Consider the following 21,575-nt stretch of genomic DNA (forward strand, 5'->3'; position numbering starts at 1 on the left):
ATGACGCTGCGGGATCTATGGCCAAAAACAAGCTTTCTGTAATCCAGTTTTTGCTTTCCGCTCTCTGTACGGTGTGGAGTTTAAACTATGATCATCCCGAGGAGGCCACAGGATCATTCTGTGATTTTATGTTTGTGTGAAGTGGATACAACTATTTCAAGAGAAAGTGGCAGCAGTTATGAAGTCATGTTGCCTCATATTTCTCATTATACACAATAAATTTGGTGTTTGATCTCAGAGGATTTTTACCACAACCCACAAATAATGCCAATTTATATCCTTGCTTGACTGTTTATAGGTTTCCTTTTTTTCTATTGGTTGGTGAAAGATGTTCTATTGTTAACTGTTAAAAAAAAATGAATTTCATAACAACAGTGAAGACTATTGACACTATGCAGCACGTCAAGGACTTACAAACTATTAAGGGGAAATCATGGAATACTTAAGCAACCGAGACAAACTGGGAGCAAAAATCATCTGCTTTCTTGGAGCATCAAACTGCCAAGTTTTACAGAATTTTGCCTACAAGTGTAAATATAACAGTTTTATTTTTTCATGTTTGACAGATTGTTTTTGTAATCAAAACTCCAATTTATATGTTTATATATTAACATTATTTGTTTAACGTGAAAATAAAGATCAGAGGAACAATGCTGGGTTTTTCTTTCATTGACACACTGGTAGGTTTTGCTATTTGAAATCTGTAGTTACTGAAGATCTTTGAATCAATGTGCAAATAGTTGAGAGAACTTTTGTCAGTTTGGTCTAGATACAGTAATACTTAAGTAAATACGTAAGTAAAAGTAAAAGTACAGATAATTAAACTATTATCAACTAATTAAACTAATTAAACAAATAAACTAATTAAAACTAATTAAACTAATTAAAATATTATTACTCATGGAGGTTTAATAGTCCTTGTCAGAGCTATTTAATTATTGTGTATGTCATTGCTTGTATCTTGTATCTCTCCATTAGAAATCACACTTATCAAATGATGCTGTGTAGTTTCCAAAATTAAAAATGCGACTTATTTACAGCAACTACAATTTCAAAAGTTTGCTTTCAAGTCACATTTGATTTTTGTCCCTTTAGTTTTGGGGGGGGTGGTCTTATTTTTTCCCTATTAAGTCATTAACAGTTTGCCATGTTTTCCTTTGTACTCCCACGCGTTTTCTTTGTATTGATCCTGTTCAGAGTCGACGTATGGATGATTTGGGCAGGTCCCTCCAATCAGCTGTCCCGCTGACTCCATCGTACGATGTTCTCGCGTGTTCTGCTCGCGGAGGCTTGTTTTCCTCATACCAGCCTCAGTCCACAGCAGCTCCTTGTCGGTGCGCGAGGGAGACGGATGCGCTTGTTGAAAAATGGACTGCGCACTTACCTCGCGGGCTCTCACGTCGACGCATCTGAAAACATCCCCCTCTCAGTGATGCTGGCTGATGCGGCGAGGAGCGGGTCTGCCGGAGGAGCGCGGTGCCACGCATCGTGGTGCTTTTGCATTTTTACGCAGCTGCTCAGCCTCTTCGTCCTCTAATCAAACAGCATCACATGCAGCTGGAAAGCACTTTACCGCTTCAGATAAACTGTGTTTGGGTGAATGCCGCAGCCGACAGGATTTGGAGCAGATCTGGAGGCCAGCATGCGCGGATCGGAGGAGGTTTTTGTAACACTCGCGCATCGTATTTAGTGGATTTTGGCTCTTAACATAGATTTAAAGGTAAGCATCGACTTAACATCTAATGCAAATGCTCTTTTATTGATGCAGATGCGTGCTGACTGGAGGTATATGTTTTCTCCCATTTCTGCTGATTTCTCTGGTCATCAATACCTTTATTTATAGCTCCCACATGACCTCAATACACAACTTGCACTTCCTCTCTGTGTGGCTGACATAAGCAATGTTCCCACTGTGGGAAAGTGACATTTAGCAGCTGGAGTTCAAGCTTCACAGTGTAATATGAAGTTGGTAAAGGTAGGCTGAGATGCTGGTGGAGTGTACTCCTTGTGATTTCCTCCCTCTGTCCCTCCAGACTCGGCCATGGCTGATGAGAGCAGCCTGTCCCGGCAGATAGGGAGTGTGGAGAGGAGCATGGTGTTCCTCAGGCAGGAGCACCTCACTTTACTCCACGGCCTCCACCTGGAGATCCTCTCCCTGCAGAAACGATGCACAGGTAAGGGACCAATTTCTATTACTACTACTACTACTACTTTGATATTACTGAAAAAGAAACTTTGGTGTGATCCATAAATCTCTCTGAAACCCCAAAATATTCACTCTTCCTTTGAAACCTGGACTGACATCACTTTCCTTGTGCTGCTGTCAGTTGCCTTTCGCAAGTATTTAAACCTTTGAACTAAACAAATTAATGATAATAATAATAATAATAATGATAATACATTTTAATTAGTAATAAATGTTACACAAACTGCAAGAAATTATTATAAGATTTTTATTTTATTGTTATAAAAAAGTGAGGTATTTATTCATAATTAAGTATTTAGACTCAAAATTATCAGAATTTTTATACACTTTCCCCAGGTCGTTGCCATGTTTGTTTGTTTTTTTAATACAAATTTTCAAGTAATTTTACTGTACTTTTAATTTAGTCATTTTTGGTTGTTATTTTGTGTCTTTATTCAGTCATTATGCATCTTTTTTGTGGTTTCGTGTCTCTTTGGGGTAATTTTGTGTCTTTTTTGGTCTTTTTGTGTCTCTGTAGTCATTTTGGGTGTCTGTAGCGTCTTTTACACTGCACAGGGATATCATGCCATTTTGCCACCCCACCGCTTTGCTGTCTGGCTGTTCTGTGTAAATAATACAATTCTTAAATATGGGGAGTTTTCTTACCTTTGAGGCAGCAGTGAAGGTAGTAACATCACTGAATCGAGATCTGTGCAAAGAGGGACAGCCGGCAGGATGGGTGTCATCTTTGGAGATTTGAAAATCAGTTAGCACCTAACGCAAAGTAAAAGAAAAGCAGACGTAAATGTCTACATATTGGGGAAACAATGAAATTTTGGAGCTTCTTACTCTCTGAAGAGAGGATGAGATCAGCTGCAGCATAACAGGGATGCTAAATGATTGTTTTTGCAATGTTATGCCATAGTTATCGTTGAGAAAGCGCTGTCGACACCTATGTTCACAGTAGAGGCTGACGCAGTTGTGTTAAACGACATGTCCATCACGCCTCTTTTGATTTTGCGGTGCCGCCATGCTGGAGTGCCACAATGTGACCATTGTTTGGTTCTGTGTAAAAAAAAGCAAAGCTGGCGTAAATAAGAGACTTTGTAGCAGCCCTATAGCACAATTTCTGTATAAATGGCTTCTATTGTCATTTTGAGGGTCTTCCTGGTTGGTAATTTGAGTGACATTTCGCAGATGAACGCCTGGGGGGGACCCTGACACTTTTGTGCCTCCAGGCCTGGTTATTAATCCAACCATGCATCAGAGTTTTTACACCATTTATCAATGCTTTATGGATAGACACACTTTAAGGGTCAATATCTTTGTGGAATAATAACATAGGTTAGGTGTATTTTTTGATTTGCTTCATGAAAAATGTCCCCACAATTTCATGTATTCAAACTGTTGAAGCAACAGCCCAAACCCAAATACATTCAGTTTTCTATCATATATGATGAAGCAAAGCAGCACGTCGTCACATTTGAGAAGCCAGAACCGGATCATGTTTGGCATCTTTGTTTGAGATTCTGTGTGAAGAAGTGACAAATAATTTCAGCGTTTATGAGCTCACATTTAAGTGGAGGACTCCTGTGGTGTCTTTTTTTCTGCTGTAATCAGCAGCGACCCCTCTCATTGACCCCCTGCTCTCAAAAAGAAGATTTACGGAGAGTTTTAATTACAGGCTCGATGTATTAACGGAAATCAGGCAGTTTCGTGTCCTTTTTTTAAGGAGATTTTTTCACTTTATGATAATCCATCAAGTCTGCACCCAGATATGATTCTGTCCAGGTAGAGCGACGTATAATCTGAAGCTTATTTTTGGTAATTTCATCTTCATTTTATGGACCATATTAAATAACATAAACTTATGCTGTTACTCTTTGTTTAGCTAAAACTTTCCATGTGCATACAGGCCTCATTGTTCTTCTGATGTGTGTGTCTCCACCATCAATCAATGCCAGACAATGACTACATGGTGATGTCATGCTACAATTCCTGTAGATTGCATCATTTCCTGTTTCAGGCCTAATGGATATGCTGTCCATTTAATCAAGCACGTGCATGTGATCACACATACACACACACACACACACACACACACACACACACACAAATGTATTACTATAATTGCGGGGATGTTTTACGTAATTTCATTAATTCACTGGAGGCTCTCCTTGTCCTTTTGTTCACTGACTCTCACATCAGCCGGGTCATGATTAAACTTAAAACCACGTCTTTATGCTTAAATGAACGTTTAATCTTTGGGTGGGGGGAGGGGGGGGGGGCAGCTTTGTTTCCCCAGAGTGGAAGAGAATCCCCTTTGTAACTAATCACACACACACCGCGTGCGCATACACACATACATTACTTGTCACACACACAATACATCCTCAGTGAGATTCATTCAAACATATCCATCCGGGTTAATCCATAGATCCCATATCTTTAGTAATCCATATGACTGGGATTGTGGTTAACAAATACAGGGAGCAGAGCAGGGGGGGGTGTGTGTGTGTGTGTGTGTGTGGTGTGTGTGTGTGTGTGTGTGTGTGTGTGTGTGTGTGTGTGTGTGTGTGTGTGTGTGTGTGTGTGTGTGTGTGTGTGTGTGTGTGTGTGTGTGTGTCAGTGTCAGTGTGAGAGAGAGGATGAGATGGCTCAGGGCCAATGTAACCAGTTCTGTAGAAAACGACCCCCTCCATCACCTTCATCACTCTATAGCTCCGCTGCACAATCACATCTGGTCAGTAAAGCGTTGCGTGTTGGCTAGAGAAGGAGAGTGTGTGTGTGTGTGTGTGTGAGAGAGAGAGAGAGAGAGTCTGGTGTTGAGAGGTGGACAAAGCGACTAAAGGCCCTGACACACGAATGTGACGGTCAGGCGTAAGTCAGTGTCGGGCTGTCGGTGAGCGTCCGTCGCCCTAGTTTTTGCAGTGTGTCGGCCAATTCAGCATGCTGAATTAGCATCAGGGAGCCTTCGGATGCTGATTGACAATTCAGCTCAGGACAAAGTAAAGAAATGCAGTTTTTCAGTTAGGAGTCATCCTAACTGAAAAACTGCATTTCTTTACAAGATCAAAACAAAGTTGTTATATTTTGCAAGATTATGTTTGTAGACATTGAGCTCTTCAGCAGAAATTTATAATTGTGTTATTGTTCACGTGCGATTTGTTCTTTCAGTGTTGGGTTGGGTTGTTAATGGGCTAACTGGCTTAATAGCATCTTGTATCCGTCATGTTGGTCTTCTAAAGTTCACTTTTTGAGGATGAGTACAGACTACCACCACCTGCTGGTACAAAAAGTCATTTCCCATGCAGGCATAGAACATGCAGTATGTGCTAGCTGGTTTTTGGCTGTAGTGCTGTCGGTGAGTTTAAGTGGGACATTTTGGTCATGACACAGGCGACATGAGGCAGAACACTTTGCCTTCGTCGCTGCTCTTTGATGTCAGTTTGGTGACTAACACCACCATGAACGCAAAGGCAGTCTGAACGGTGTTGCTAAACACGGCTTGCAATTTTGTTTGGTCCATGTGGTGTTCAGGTTTTGTTTATCTCCTCTTTTAGCTCCAAGAAATCAAGACAATGTGTTGCCAAACCTTCGAAAAGACCTTTTGTTATAAAAATAATTCAATCAATACAGAAATCTCCAGAGAGTTTCATTTTCTAAGTAGTAACAAACAACCATGTTCATTCCTCAGAAGTCACAAACAAATATAACTGTTTGTCCTGCAGCTGCTGGAGTCATGAATCTGCCCCCCAGTTTTTATCTGTACAAACTATAACTGCATTTCATTTACACATTCCTCAAAGGTTTTTCCATGGGTTTGTATATGCAGGGCGATTATTACTGAAGACACATAAGATCATTTACTGTTTTTGCTGAGCATCTTTAAAGCTTCTTTTGATGCTCTTGTGCCACAATGAAATCTGTTAAAAGGTTTTGCAGGCAAATGTATGTTTATTTTTTTTAGTAAGATCAAATAGCCACGATGCAACCTCGTAGATTTCTGGTCAGCGAGGAGAGTTTATTTCTATGCCTTTCAGTAATAAAGCAATTCAAAGTGCTCTACATAAGACTGAGGAGGCATTAAGAAAAGCAACATAAGACAATATAAACTGACAGTGGATGTTAACATGAACCTGTGAAGCTGGCATCTGGCTTGGTTTGTGGTCTTTTACGTTTGCTTTAAAGGTCCTGTGTGTCAGATATGGGATATTTTGGCAGAAATGGAATATAATATAATAAGTATGTTTTCTTTAGTGTACAATAACCTGTAAATAGGAATTGTTGTGTTTTTGTTACCTTAGATCGAGCCCTATATTTATCTACACAGGGAGCAGGTCCTCATCCCAGTCTGTCGTGTCGCACCACCATATTTCTACAGTAGCCTAGAACAGACAAAAAGACGTGCAAAGTACAGCTATTTGAGTGGACTGTGCTGCACCGCAGGAATAAATGCTCTTGTTGGTTGGTGACGTGCTGCAAGCTTGTCCGTTTTCTGGCTCTTCAACAGACAAGATGCTGTTCTGTGTTTATGGGAGATGTGTTGGTGTGTCTGTCCGATGTCACGGACAGGCCGGAGAACAGGTTAATAGAGAGCAGCATGGACAGCGGCCTGTAAAACTTAACAGTGGTTACATCTCTTTATGTATCTCTTACTTTTTCATTTTTTTCTCTCAGACTAATTTAGATAAATGTTTTACCGCCGCTTAGGCAGAGACGGGCGGTAAGAAGTGGCCACATGTCATTGCATATAACCGGTTAAGTAGCTGATTTTAGCACGTTCACCGAGGTGTTGTTTTTCCACCAGAGATGATAAATACCTGTGACTTCTGCAGAGCCGTTTGACCTGACTGTGAATGTCGATTGTACACATTCCCATTGCAATAAAAAGCCAGTCCGTATGTGTTAACAGTTTTTTTGTGCAGTGTGAATGAGGCGTTGATTTTTCTTTCATCAGCACTGTCTAGCCCTACAGTTTGATAGAGAGGGGCGGGTCCGTCTCTCGATCCACTTCTCAACTATTTGTGTCTGTGAAGGCAGGCATACAAAAATGCGGAAGTACAATCTGTAGTTCAAGTACCAGCCAGCAGTTGTCGAGCCAGAGTCATCCTGCAGATTTTAGCTGAAATATGGGCAGAGAGATCTGGGCGCTGGTTCGATGGAGGGACGTTTACCACAGTTCATTTAGAAATCCTAACCACATTGTTACGATACAAAGCTGGTTGAAAATATGCAAAGTGTCCCTTTCATGCTTGTGCTTTTTACATCTTTCAATTTTTTAAGATGTACAAATTGTTGTTTGGGAGGTTTGTTGCTAGTTCTTCCTCTCACAGCTGTGCCCCACTAAGCACACGGGTGATGGGGCACTCTACCAGCCAATAGCGTCAATCTCAGGACGATGGACTGTGACTATCACTCATCCTCCCAGGGGAAAAGATTTATTCTTAGGCTTCAGAGTCCTAGATGTATTGCCTTACAGGCCATGGTACATTTTGACAGCATGTATAACTTGTCATTCTCTCAGTTTTTGGACTGTTTTCAAAGAGGTTCGCTGATATAAAGTGAGGCGAGGAAGGGCGTGGAGGATGGCTGCGAAACCAGGTGCTGATAGCAGGTGTGATGGGTGTTTGCTGCCAGATCACTAATGTGCAGCCTGGAAGGATACTGCAAGGTTGAGCTGACGATGAATATTAGCTCTGACTTTGTACTGCTGACCTTTATTGTATATTGTTCTAAACTCTCATCACCATAAAGGCTCTTCTATCTCCCCGAACAACGAGCTAAATCAATTTTTGTCTTCCGTTTATGAAACTGGGGCTTTTTCTCTGATATGATGTGTTCATTGTGTGTCATAGAAATCAATTAGGCCTCTGTGTGTGTGTGTGTGTGTGTGTGTGTGTGTGTGTGTGTGTGTGTGTGTGTTTGTGTGTCTTTCAAGACATGCTTGCAACATTCAAGGTCGAGCCATGAAACAAAAGCCTTGAAATGCTCAGCGAGGCTGCAGGAGATAAGCCAGACCTACAAAGCATAGCACACACTCAATGTTTTTGAAGCCCTGACGAAGACCGGCGTTTGGTTGAAAACATGTATTTAATGATTTAGCTACTGTAATAAAGGTGTTGCAGTGCAATTCCTCCTTGGTTTTTTTCACACTTCTGGAGTGCCTGGATTGCCCTCTCATTTTACACACTGAATGTGCTGAGCTCCTTGATTTCTTTCTCTTTTTTTGTTGACACTTGGATTTTATTTTGTCCTTTTTTTTCTCAAGAAAACAAAACCTAATGAACATTGCCAGGCATTATGACAGTCATCATATCTGGATAACAGACAAACCATCTTGTGGGTTATAAGCATGAAGCCTACGACAGCACTTAACAAATTAAATCTAATTTTATGAAAACAGCAAAAAAAGGGTTAAATTACATTTCAAGCAGCGAGGATGGGTGGGGCGGACCAGCAAACACATCCTTTATTCCAAAGATCATTTTCTCCATTTTCTCCATTTTGCAATGTATACATCTTTTGTTAGTCTTAGTGGAAAGGTCAGTATTTCTGATAAATCTCTTTAATTAATTAATTAATTTAATTTTTTAAGCTAGTTATCTACCATTTGCAGGTTGGCTTGCAGCAATTTATGAGTGATTGCTTTTTTTTACTGCAACTCTTAAGTATTTTCTGTTGGTATCTATCATTTCCTGTTATTCCTTCTGGCAAAGCAAAGTGTCACGCATGTTAGTTTGATCTGCAACCAGTGAATCTGCTTGGTGATTCTCCAGATATTTCCGCAAAACAATTGTCTCTTTGGGCAGGTCCCAGAAATGTGATAGCGATTCGCTTCATCGTCCCCACACTTTTTCCAGCATTTCTGATCTATAGACATGAGATATGTTTTCAGTTTTGGAGCAGTGAAAAAACTAATACGATTCTTCCAACCAAATTCACATCAGTGCATAGAATAAGAAGGAGAAAAGGAAGATTCACACGCTTCCCCGTTGTTCATTGGTTGTTTTTTTCATTTAATTATTTCCCTCGTCTCTGCTTGATATATTTAAGCTCCTCGATTTCATTTTTTGTTTCAAGAAATAGTTCCTAAATAGCCAACCTATGGTTAAAATAACTTTCTGGGTGATTCTGTGAATGAGGATAGAAAACAGGAGCTCTCAGATTCTTGCATATTTGGCAGTAAATTCAGTACTTAAACAGCAATCAGCAATCAGCATGCCTGTCTTTGGTTCCTCTATCCCTCCCTTTCCTCCTTTCCTTCTTTACTATCTGTCTTCCCCTCCTCTTCATCTCCTCTGTCTGTCTCCCCTCATGCCAGCTGCATGGGTGGGCGTGTTATGCTGACTGCAGAGGACGAGATAGAGGGTGTGACAGTGAGAGAGCAAGAGAAGAAGAAAGGCTCTCCACTGATCCAGATTCTGCCTTATATTTTTAGTAAACATCTAAGCAAGTGTGTGATATTAGAGAGTTAATTTGAAATTATTTTTTCCTGTAAAAAAAAAAAAAAAACTAAATTAGTTTGCAATCATTATCCATAGCTGATTGAGCAGTCACATATTTCAGGCTGTGGGGAATTAAAACAGGACAGATCTGTGCCACATTAATCCCAAAATGACTCACACAGACACATTTCTGTGTTTGAGTGCTGAAAGTTGAATGTTGAGATTTCCCTGCAGTCTGGCCGCCCTGAATAACCATCAAAATGACTGACAGGACGGACACGACCAGCTGTCCGACCCTGCACAACCCTCTGAGATGAGATGTTTCGATCCGTGACGATCCAGCCCGGCCAATAACTGAGTACCAAACACCGGTCTGATGCATTATCTCCTCAAAACATAAACCAGTGGTCTCTGTAATGCGCTGACATGAGATATAATCCATCCAATACCTAAAACTGCCAGCAATGCCAGAACCGTGTCATGTAATATTTAGATAATCCTGATCATGTTGATGGAGTATCTCACAGTAACATCATTTAGCTCTGTTACTATGTCCTGCACTCCTTAAAATAAGTTGTATCCTTTTTTTATTGCATAATCTAGAATTGAAAAAGGCAAGCTGCTGAGTGTCCAGTGCCTATTGTCCGTTTTTATAGTTCGGTTTACAGGAAGTGGTGTTGGATTTAGATTAATAAATTTGTTCCCATCTGGTAAAATTCAAGTGAACGCAACCTCAAGTCAAATTTTGGTTTTAATTTTAGTTCATGAGTTGTGGAGTAGACTTCATTTTTGCACAAATATGGCAGACAAAGCTAAATGGTTGGTTGATGGTGATAAAATTAATTTGCATACTGCATGTCAATTTTTGCTCCCATGTATTTTGTATCATGGTATTAGGTTGTAATTGTTAGAGTCCATAATAGTCCAGAAAATTCACTCTCATTTTGTGATGGAAGCAACTGATTCACTGCAGCATGCTGGGATACTTGTCACAACCCCCAGAAAGGCTTAGGATAAGAGGTCTAGCATAATAAGAGGAGTCAGGAGGACCAAAAATCAACATTCAATTTGCCTACAAAAAAGCAGGGTGACCACCAAACTACATCAAAACAAAAATCAACTGGCGAGCCGACCAAAAAGAATAAAACCAAGGAAAGACACCCAGACCAACTCACAAAGGGTCGTAGGATTTGGGCTCTTCCTTCTAAACTCCCTCGGAGTTTAGTGGCACCCTAGACGATTGTGATTGGTTTAAACAAATACAAACAACCCAGAGCATTTTGTCTAATGACGGGTTCAGGCAGACCTTTCTCAAGCGCAAGAACAGTGCAAGAGAGATCTGTTTATTTGAGACAAGTGTTGTTTTTTTATGGCAAATTGATGTGAAGGCCACTGACACAAGACAATGAATGCATCGACAATGTGACACGGAGAATTTTATTGTTCAGAAGAATAACACAATACGGTAAACAACAGTAAATCAACCTCTTTACACAAATGTTTTAAAAAAACACTTGAGAACATTTGTATTTACCAGACAAAAACACATATCACCTTTATAATCCATCACTCTTTACTCTGTTCCAGTGTTAAACTGCAGCTTTATGTTAAAATGTTGAAATCTTCCACATCACAGTGTAAAAGGTTCCTCAGCTACATCAGATGTGATAAATACGGCTCTGCTTAAGTTGCTTAAAGCTAAGCATTTTGAATTTTACTTTGCGGAGGCTTCCTATTTGTTTAGTTTGCATTTCCTCTTAAAATATATTGCACAGCTCGTGGTTTTTCTTTAAGTGGCTATTGATTTCGGTGAGGAACGCTAATAATGCTACTATGTCTTACTGAGACTGCAGGAAAGAGAGAGTTCCTGCAGACTGTGACAGGTAACAGGACATCATCGGCCAAGTCTCTGACACGCAGTCTTTGATGTAAAGTTTCAGATTTAGCTTCATAAATTATGTATGAGCTCGCTGAAATTGTGCTGGAAACTGCGTTGAGCATCTGTTATGTTGCTCAACCAGCAGCGGCAAATGTCAGCACACAGCTTTAATAAGACATTTCAGCACCTCTGAGCATCTTCATCTCAGCTCTGACGATATGATTTCATGTGCTTTTATACATATTTCTGTCTCTGAACGGCTCCCTCCTGTGTTTTTGTCTTCTGTTTTTCAGAACTGACGAGTGAACTAAAGGTGAAGCCTCCGGGCAGAAGCCAAATAGGTATGTTTAAAAAATCCGTTCAATTCTCAGATCTTTGTCTTTCTCACAAACCTCTGTCATGAATCAGCTCTCCTTACATATGTTTACATCACTTTGGGCTTGTTTGTCTTCACTACACTCAACCTCAACCCCCAATCCACCATAACTCGACACACACATCCCTATGTGCCTCCTTCTGTCCCTCCCACCCTCTCATCCCCCAGGGAGATGGGGGAGATCCTTGTCAACCGCCCTCCTTCCTCTCCTCACCCATGTGTCCTTATCTGTCCTCACTTTCTTACCTGCGGGGGTGGGGGAAGGACGTTTCTGACAAACCAAACACAAGACAGATCAAGGGTGCAAAGTGCATCTCAGGGTTTCCGTCATCGCAAATGTTGTCAAACCTGAAAAGTTATGGAATTTCACAATTACATTTTCCAGGCCTGGAAAAGTCATGGAATTGGGGAAAATCATTGAACGCTTTGGAAAAATCATGTGTAATAAATTAAATAACATTAATGTTAAACAAAAAAATTATTTTTTTTTTTTTTTTGCTGTAACTTACCATGTAATGTAGCTTTAATATGTGTTGATGTGTCATAATATTTTTTTTGTGTTCAATTGTTTATCAGGAAAAGTTTCTTTATTTTCTCCCTGCATTCTGTCGCTCCTTTCATGTCTGCCCACTAGGCATGTCAAACAATTTTTAGGCAGTTTTGGTTTTTTGGTTTGTAATTTTGGCAAATTTCTATTTTCCTATAAAAGATATTTTTAAAGAAAACCACAGGTTTGGAAGATATTTGTTCCTCAAAAAAAATTCAGCAATCTTTTTATTTTTTTTATCTGTTTTTTGTTTGTTTGTTTTGTTTAGTCAAATTTACACCGCTTCTCACACCGAGAAACTGTAAAAACAGAAATTATCATCTGATTTCAAAAAATCATTGGGGACCCTGAAAATCTGTTGGAATAGTATTCCAATCTAATATTTTTGAAAAATGCTGGGCAAGTGGGGCAAGAAAAACAAAATTATTTTGGATACTTGAAAAGTCATGGAAAAGTCTTGAAATTTCATCCATGAAAATGTGAGGGAGCCCTGGCATCTGTGTTTCCTTGTGTTTCTGTGAAGACACAGGCACAGCTGCAGAGGCAGCATGCCTCAACATATTTGGCTCATAGCTGACGTTTGTGGTGTCTGGACGCAGGGATGCAGAGACAGGCACCATTTTGTCACAGCGAATTAGAGCACGAGAGGAGAAGTCAAAAGGCTGTGTGAAAGTGTGTGTGTGTGTGTGTGTGTGTTGTGCCTGGCTGCATTACTCAGCCATTAAACCCCATCTCCTTTTCCAGGACAGGTTATCCCCAGATCCATCAATACAGCGCGGCCCTCTGTTCTCCTCCCACCCTGACAATTTGATCCATCCTCTTTTTCTTTTCCTGCTCTCCTTTTTCCGCGTCGTCCCAGAGGTGGTGTCCACTTACAAGAGTTTGCTGAGAATGAAGAGAGACGTAGAGCCAGGAAAAAGAAGAGAGGAAGAGGTGGAAGGAGAGAGGTAATGAGAGGTAGCAAAGAGAGCGATTAAGGGAAAAGACAAGGCGGCAGGATGCGGTCAGCTGCAGACATGGAGGAGGAGGAGGAGGGGAGAGGAGTCTGGAAGGATATGAAGATCACATTAGGTTCTGTAGTCTATAGTTAGCATATGAGCTCAGGCTGGGTGTGGTGATGGGCGACAGAAAACCTGAGACTGATGGTTCCTCAGAGGATCAGGGAAGGACAGATATACTAAACAAGAAAGATGAATAAAGGAAGGTCATCCAGACAGAAAAAAAAAAAAGAGAAAAAGCTTGAGAAAAATGAAAAATGTAAGATGTAGCAGTTTTATACCTTTAAACCTCAAGTACATTGGAAATCAAAATATGGGAAGCAGGCAATGAGCAACTTCATAGGACATGGCCCAAAAGTTAGCAGAGCATTAGTAAAAGAGTTATAAAAAAATACGTGAAATTACAATAATTAAAAAAAAAAATTATTATTATATTTCTTCCTGTAAATTCAAAATAATTAGAATAAGAATTTTCTGGACATTTTTCCTATTTTTAAAAAATAATTTCCTAACTATCCTCCCTTCTTATTTAAAACACTTTTTTAGGTTTTTTTTTCACCCTTTACCTATGTTTCTCAGTTTGTGGGATATTTATTGCCAAGTTCATCATTGCCTTTTTCTCCGCATGTTTTTGTCTTTTAAATCACTTTTAAAAACCCACTTTTTAAGAATTGCTTTTCAGTGATTTCACTTAAAAGCACTTCAATGTTTGGCTCCTAACTTTGCTCTCTTTATGTTTTGATATGTGTTTTGTTTTTTATTTTAAAGCAACTTATAACTGTGTTTTGAGGCTTAGATGTAATAGGTATTATCATTTTTATTAAAGTTTTGTGAATTCAGGTTATTATTATTATTATTATTATTAGTATTGCCTTTTCTCCAAAGTTTTACACAGAAATCAAACCAATCTGCTCAGGTTTCAAAGGGTTAACCTCAAACCCTAAGCCTTTATCAAATATGAAGCTCCCTATTACATCTAAGCCTATTATGGATCCCAGGCTTTTTAGTTTCACCTCCTGGACTCACAAAACCTTCCTCCGCCCGTCAGGATTCTCATACCCTGCAAACCTGACCTAGTTCAGTGAGCAGAGGCTTCAGTGCCGGCCTCTGTGGATGTAATCTTCTTCTCCTCTGGCGAGCTCCAGCTCAGTCAGCCCTGAGGTTGCTGCACTGGCTTTTCATCTATACCTCCCTCTTCTCAGGGGAATTTGACTGGAATGAAAGGGCACAAATGTTGTCTACAGAAGCAAAAGAAAAAGGACAATAGGCAGAATATTGCGTTAAAGCTGACCTTGAGGTTGAAGTTCATGCAGATACCAGACCTCAAGTAGTAGTTTTTCTGTTTCGTATCTTTTGAACAAATCAGCACTAGTGGATGAAATAGAATTTAGTCAGTGGATGATTTTAATGAGAGAATATCAAATTGCCAGGGCTAGATTTACTTGTATCTGTATAAGTATATGTGGAGAAGGAGAGTGCACATTGCTCTGTGTGTAGTAAAGTTTAATTTTTAAGGAGGGTTTGACTTTGTTAATTGATCTGTGCTGGCTGATTCTCTCCATCCACCTCACCTGGGTAAATCCTGATTAATTTTTGGTTCATATTTTGATCTCACCTCTTGCATATTTCAATATTAATTCAGGTACAGAAAATCGCATGTGAACTTGTCTAGTTGATGTTTAATATACTTTAATGTAAAGACCAAATCTTAAGAATTTTTGAGCTGATGCATGCAAGTATTTCAGAAATGATTTGGGGAGAAACCTTACTGTTTCAATAATTTCAAGGAACGATTATGCTCATTGTCAGGTTAAAAGTTGTATTTTGGGTTTTTATTAGAACATAGTTTCATGCTTTAATGGTCATAACAAACTTTATTCTCCTCATACTGTCTGGGCTGAAACACCTGTATTCACCCTTTGTCTGAAATGCTCCAGTGTAGCACCTCTCTTTTTAAACCACCCTCTGAAAAAAGCCCCATCTACCACGATTACATTTGACTGAATTTCCATTTCTTTAATATCTCAGCATCTCTGTCACTGTAGCTGGGGGATGACTGCTTTCCCGATGTTAACATGTCGCTTCATGCAGCAGTGTAGGCTATGTAATGTAAACACTTGCAGTAGCGTGCCTGGAGCAGATGACCATATAAAGAAATCGGGTGAACTATGACATTATGCTGTAGTCACAGTGAAAAAAAAGTTTTCAATAAGAACCTGAATGCCCCAAAAAAGGGATACATGTTGATGTATTGTCCAACTCTAGTCTAATAGTTGGTGCTGGGATGGAGATTACTCATACTATTGTGTGTCACACCATACTGTTCATACTGGTGTCATTTTTAATATGATATTAAATTAATAATATTCCAACTGACATAATAATATTATTATGTTACAAAAAAATTAAGCATGTCTGAGAGTGAAATTGCTACCGTTTACTGTTGTTGTTTAATAACTAAAGACATTTGTGTTTAGTTTTTAGTGAATACACTGTATATAATAATATATATTTAGTGAAGGCAAACTTATGGTTTTGCTTACATGTAAAACTATAACACGTATTTGATTGCAATTGCATACACTTGAATTTAAAAATACATTTTTATTTCCCTCAGTGTATTGAATATAATTATTACAAAAATACCCAGAAATATCAAGATATTGTTTTCAGGTCATATCGCCAACCCCTACTTTCCATTCATGTGTGTCATTTCAGCTCCTGCCTAGAGCAGCTCTCTAAAGCCACTAGACTGAATCATTTTCCAGCCGGCTTAATTGCATTAACTATGTTCACATCTATTTTACTGAGATGACCTGCAGACAAAATATGATCTGGTCAATCTCTGAGTTGTGCCTCTGTGGTCAAACAGTATGTGTGGAGGATTAGAGCTTGTGTGGCCCAACAAAGGCTCAGCTTTGCACTTTGAGGTGAGGCAAGTAATCCGCCTCTATGCTAATGCAGAAAGTGTATTAATCCTTGTGTACATGCTGTGTATTATTTGTATATGTTCTGATTCCAAGTGCCATCAGTATCATCAACTCAATTCAGCTCAACAAAATAACTGATGAGTTTTAAACCACGGTCAGACAATGACCTGAACTGACTGTTATTTTAAGTGTCCCTAATGACCTGTTTATGTGCTCTGGTCTTACTAACTGTCTGTCTGCAGTTTATTGTGCTGTCTTCTGTGTTTGGTGGGCTGAAGACAAACTTCCACCCTGGTGGACAATAAAGATATATTCTATTCTATTCTATTCTATTCTGTTATATTATGTTATATTTGAGAATTGTTAAACTCCTTTAACATGTGTATTTTTGTGTCAGAGTTACAGGAGGAAGAGGAGCTCCTGGAGGCTCGTTGTTGGGACCTGGAAAGCCGTCTGTCCGAGCAGGAGTGCTCCTTAGGAGAGCTTCGAAAGGAGCTGACTCATAAAGGGGCTTTGGTGGGAGCCCTCCGAGCCAATCTCAAGGAAAAGGAGCGCCATTTCCTGGAGGAGCTCAAACGCCGCAGCCACTGCTCCACCATCCTCAACACGGAGCTGCAGAAACAAACAGAGGCAGCAGCGTACCTCTCCTTCCAGCTGCATGCTGCCCGGCAGAAACTGCACCACCAGCGGATGCAGCAGAGGCAGGGACTACTCGCCCGAGCAAACAGTCAGGGGGCCCAGTATGGTGCCGAGCAGAACTCCGTTTCTCCACAGATGCCGTCAGGAGCCTCCCCTTCCTCTCCTGTGGTCAAACCCAAGCGTAAGAGTACGAGGGTGTCTTCCAGAGTGGAGCGCGCCCGTGAGTGTGTGCCCATAGAGAAGGTGATGGGCCCCGCAGAGCCCACAGCGATGCCAGACCCTGCACTCTTCCTTCACCCTCGGAGGCACAGGGCTCGCTCCAGGCACACTGGGGCACAAAGACAGCCTCCACTGGGGCTAGAGAAGGAGGATGAGGAGGAAGGAGGTGGGGAGGGGCCAGTGGAGCACCAGGGTGAAGCTGGCAGACTGGTGTCTTCAGCCGCAGCACCTCCTGCTGCTGAGACGAAGGCAGATTAGCGACTACTGTGACCTGTGCTTTTAACTGATCACCGTATGATAATCTCCTGTCAGACTGTTAATGCTGTTAACTGTTGTTCTGCACCTTGACTGAGTTGATACAAAGACTGGTTTTAGCTAATTACATTACACTTATCATAGACACTTTTTTAATATGGACTTTGATATAACCTTAAATAACTTGCAAAGCAAAACTCAGTGTCACTTTACGTCAGTCTTAAAAAGTTAATTATCTGTTTACACTGGTGTCATATGCTCAGAAAACTGTGGCAGCCCCTTTTTTGATCTGTGGTGATGATGAGTGGTAGCAGCCATTTTAGGTGGACTATAAACCAACGTGTTGTGTAGCCCAACCAACTGTGAGCTTTCAAGGCTGACCATAAATCAACTGTGTGACCAAACGTTTGTGTGGCCCCCCGACTGAGACAGCTGAGAATGTCTGAAGTGGCACGTACATCTGTGTGAGGCCTCCATGTGAAAAAACGTAGCTTGACAAGAGGTGTCTGCCCATTACTTTGAAAAACTACAACCAATTAGAAATAAGAACTTCCAATATCCTTGATCAGTTGTCTCTGTTAAGTTCTACAGTAGATACATTTGATCTGTACTACACCTGTTTATACCTTAAATACAGTATATATTTATATCTGATTTTCCACAAGGTGCCCGTGAAAATAATTTATCAGGACACATAATCCCAGTGATTTCCCCCATTGATTGTTTCTGCAAGCCTTCACTGGAAACCATCCTTAGCCCTATAACCTCAGTCACCTCTTCAACAACTGAGCATACGTTAACATAAATCCTAACCCCATCGACAGAGAGCAACGCTTTGAGAAACGCTATTTTAGGAGCAGACAGACTTTTACGCAACACCTGCCAGTAGTTGAAACTGTTTGAAATCATTGTGCAATTATCAACTGGACGTAAATGTAGCAACAATAGTTATGCTTCAGTTAGCGTTCCTTGATAAGCTAACCATGGTTTGCAATGGCCAAAGCAGTTTGGTCTTTTAACATCAGAAAATGTTGAAAAGTCCGATCTGTTTCTCAAAGCCAAGATAACGTCCTCAAGTGTCTTGTTTTGTCCACAACCCAAAGATATTAAGTTTACTGTCATAGAGGCATGACCATATAATCAGGACCACCTAAACCGAGACCAAGTCAAGACCAAGACCAACTAGTGGTAGTTCCACACTGCATGAAACCCTTAAGCGCAAATGCATAACATGCAAACCATAGACACTCCTCAAATTGAACTGAAAGATGCACATTCTGGGAAAAAACATACACCAAAAACAAATGAAGAATCCTCTTCATTCACCTCTTTTATTGCCATGTACTGTATGTATGTGTGCAAGTGTAGAGTGAGAAACGACATGATAAAATAAGCAAAAAACAATGCAGAGAATAAGTTTATGTGTGGGAATTTTACTTTGTTTTCTATGGGCAATTAAAGACAAACAAACATTGGGGAGCCAAAATTAACTTAACCATCTACATTTAACACTCATGTTTTTGCAAAGGTGACTTTGTTATATCCCTGCAGTTGGGGTCTTGACTGGTCTTGAAATATTGAGACCAAGACCGGTCTCATGTACTGCAACGCTGCAAAGAAGAGTAAAGAAACCAGAAAATATTCAAATATAAAAAGCTTGCATCAGAGAATTTTGACTTTTTCTGAAAAAAATTACTTAAATGATTAATCGATTATCAAATTATCTGGCAATCAATTCATTAACTGACAACTAATTGATCACTCATTGCAACTCCACTAACTACTCTCTGTCATATGTTAATGATGAATTAATATTTTTTTTATTTCAGACCACAGGTTCATTGTAAAAATAAATACATCTGAACATTCAGAAAGCGAATGCACGCTATCACACATATTACATGCACACAAAATATCCAAAACATAAATACAGAATAAAACTGTGGGCTTCAGAGGGTTAAAAATGGCATTTATCTTTAGGGCACATTACAACTTAATTAGTGGTTATCAAAGTGGCAGTTAAAGAAGTGTAACTTTCTTTAAAGACAAAAACTGACCAGTTTGGGGTTGTTGTTTTTTTATCAGTACGTCTCTGAGATGGAGGACAGATCAGACTGCAGTGGTGTTGTTGGCCACGTGTGAGCTTAACATCTCGGATTAACACAATATTTATCTTGTATACTTCATGAAAGACACAAGTCCTCTGTAGTGATGCTTTGTGTAAACAGGTGATGATAAGTTCTGACTCGTTGGACCCCTGTGTTTCAGTCGGGTGTAGTTTGTACAGTATACCAAACACACACACACACACACACACACACACACACACACACACACACACACACGCCTACTACCTTATTGTTTTGACTGGATTTCTCTTCACCTCAGGAAAAAATGACAAACAAAAACATGATTGGAGGTTCTGGTGTGTTTTCAGTTGAAGTCTAGTTGAATTTGGTCTGTTTTCAAAGTGTTCCTCTTCCATTTTAAACAAAGTGTCTGTGTCAAAATACACACCGAGGCGGGGAGTGTGTATTGTAAATGACAAGGGCACAGGCTCAGCAGGAAGCTAAGTGTGTGTGTTATCAAAAAAATGCACATAGTGGCCCCTAGTGTAACAAGGAGCAAATAGCAACCTGGGAGAAAAAACATAAATAGACTGAATTAACACTTTGACTACATTTTAAAATAGGACATATTACTTATGTTTTTCTTTTATTGTTGTCCCGTCAACTGTTATTACTGCCTTATAATAGAGATGATGGATAGAAGAAATGCTGTGTGGAAACTTGGGCTATTATTACTGAGGTGTTGTGTCGCTTTGTGCCAGTAACACTTTTAAACCCTATGAAACCTGGGCCATTTGGTTAGATTTCTTTCAAAATCATGGGAATAAAGCAATGGGCGACTTAACAACAAATCGCCCAGAACATTTGCAAAAAATAGGAAAAAAGTTACAAGAAAATAACCTCAAAATAATAATTTATTAAAGAAAAGTAACATTTTTTTAATAATAGCAATTATTAACATAGTTTTCTGGACTTTTTCCCCTATTTTTTTTTTATATCTTTCTAACCCCCTGTCATTTTTTCCCATCTAATTCTGAGGTCATTCTCTTGTCATCTCTTTATTCTCTAACTTCTCGAAATTTGTGGAACATTTCTTGCCAAGTTGGTCACTGCCTTTTTGCCCATGTTTCAGAAATCAAACCCATTTTCAAAGGGTTAACAGCTTGTAAAAGGCATTTAAACACAGCGCAAGAAAACTGATGTCAATTCAGGTTTCAAAGGGTTAAGACTCTTTGGAGGTAAAGGTTTACTGTATGTGACGTGGCACCTCAGTCATTTTTGATCCAAAGTCGTGTCACAGTTGATTTATACTTGAGCCATGACTGAACTGAGCATCCGTGTCTTTGAGCCTTCCTGTATGAATGGATTCAACCGTGATTAGTTGCTCTGAGGCTTTTCTCACCTCCGGCAGCAAACTGATTAGGAGTTTAGTGTTATGTTTTAGCAGTATATCCTCAATAAAGCAATATATCAATATATTTATATATCATTAAAAGGTCGCGTCAGATGGATTAAGAACACTGGAGGTGTTAAAATTGATTTTATGATTGTCTGTATTTTGTAATTGTTGAGCTCAGTATCTTTTGCGTAGTATTTTTCTGATTGTTTCTGTTGATTGTCACTTGATTAATTGTTATGTTACAGTTCAGAGGAGGCAAGTGAGGAACTGATGCTGTGTGTGAAGCAGAATGAAGCAAATGTGCATATTACTGTGCCACATGAGACTGGATGAAAATGGACTAAGCCTGTCTAATGTTTTAGCAAAAATGCAAATGTGATCATTTTCATTCACCTCTCAGCTGGTAAGCCATTAGCATGACTGTGTGCACTATTCTATCCTATAAGAGGCAGCCGGGGATAAAAAAGCGGTCTGTTTCTTTTCTCCAACAGGAATCCTGAATTTAGACTGTTAGCCTTCATTCATCACTCCACAAACGAAGCGGCAGGTAGATTAAACTCTCCGTTCACCTTTCATAAATATAACTCAACATCCAGCAAACACATTTTAGAGGATCCATAGCTTTGGTATT

At 39.8% G+C, this 21,575-nt stretch overlaps 1 protein-coding gene across 1 annotated transcript; it reads left to right on the forward strand.

Annotated features, from left to right (window-relative positions):
- The first annotated feature begins 1,328 nt into the window (after positions 1 to 1,328).
- On the forward strand, positions 1,329 to 17,880 carry si:dkey-54n8.4 (coiled-coil domain-containing protein 92). The gene is made up of 4 exons (XM_042486819.1): positions 1,329 to 1,720; positions 2,034 to 2,174; positions 11,806 to 11,853; positions 16,761 to 17,880. Exons 2-4 carry the CDS (start codon positions 2,042 to 2,044, stop codon positions 17,477 to 17,479), a joined length of 900 nt encoding a protein of 299 aa, XP_042342753.1. The 5' UTR covers positions 1,329 to 1,720; positions 2,034 to 2,041; the 3' UTR covers positions 17,480 to 17,880.
- Positions 17,881 to 21,575: the final 3,695 nt, after the last annotated feature.

The sequence above is a fragment of the Plectropomus leopardus genome, chromosome 5 (assembly GCF_008729295.1).
Source record: "Plectropomus leopardus isolate mb chromosome 5, YSFRI_Pleo_2.0, whole genome shotgun sequence".
NCBI lineage: Eukaryota > Metazoa > Chordata > Actinopteri > Perciformes > Serranidae > Plectropomus > Plectropomus leopardus.

Excerpts from the sequence above, each read along its gene's own strand:
- si:dkey-54n8.4 (XM_042486819.1), top strand. The coding sequence starts at position 2,042 with ATGGCTGATGAGAGCAGCCTGTCCCGGCAGATAGGGAGTGTGGAGAGG. Across the intron at positions 2,175-11,805 it reads CCTGCAGAAACGATGCACAG|AACTGACGAGTGAACTAAAG; the intron begins GTAAGGGACCAA and ends TCTGTTTTTCAG. Across the intron at positions 11,854-16,760 it reads TCCGGGCAGAAGCCAAATAG|AGTTACAGGAGGAAGAGGAG; the intron begins GTATGTTTAAAA and ends TTTTTGTGTCAG.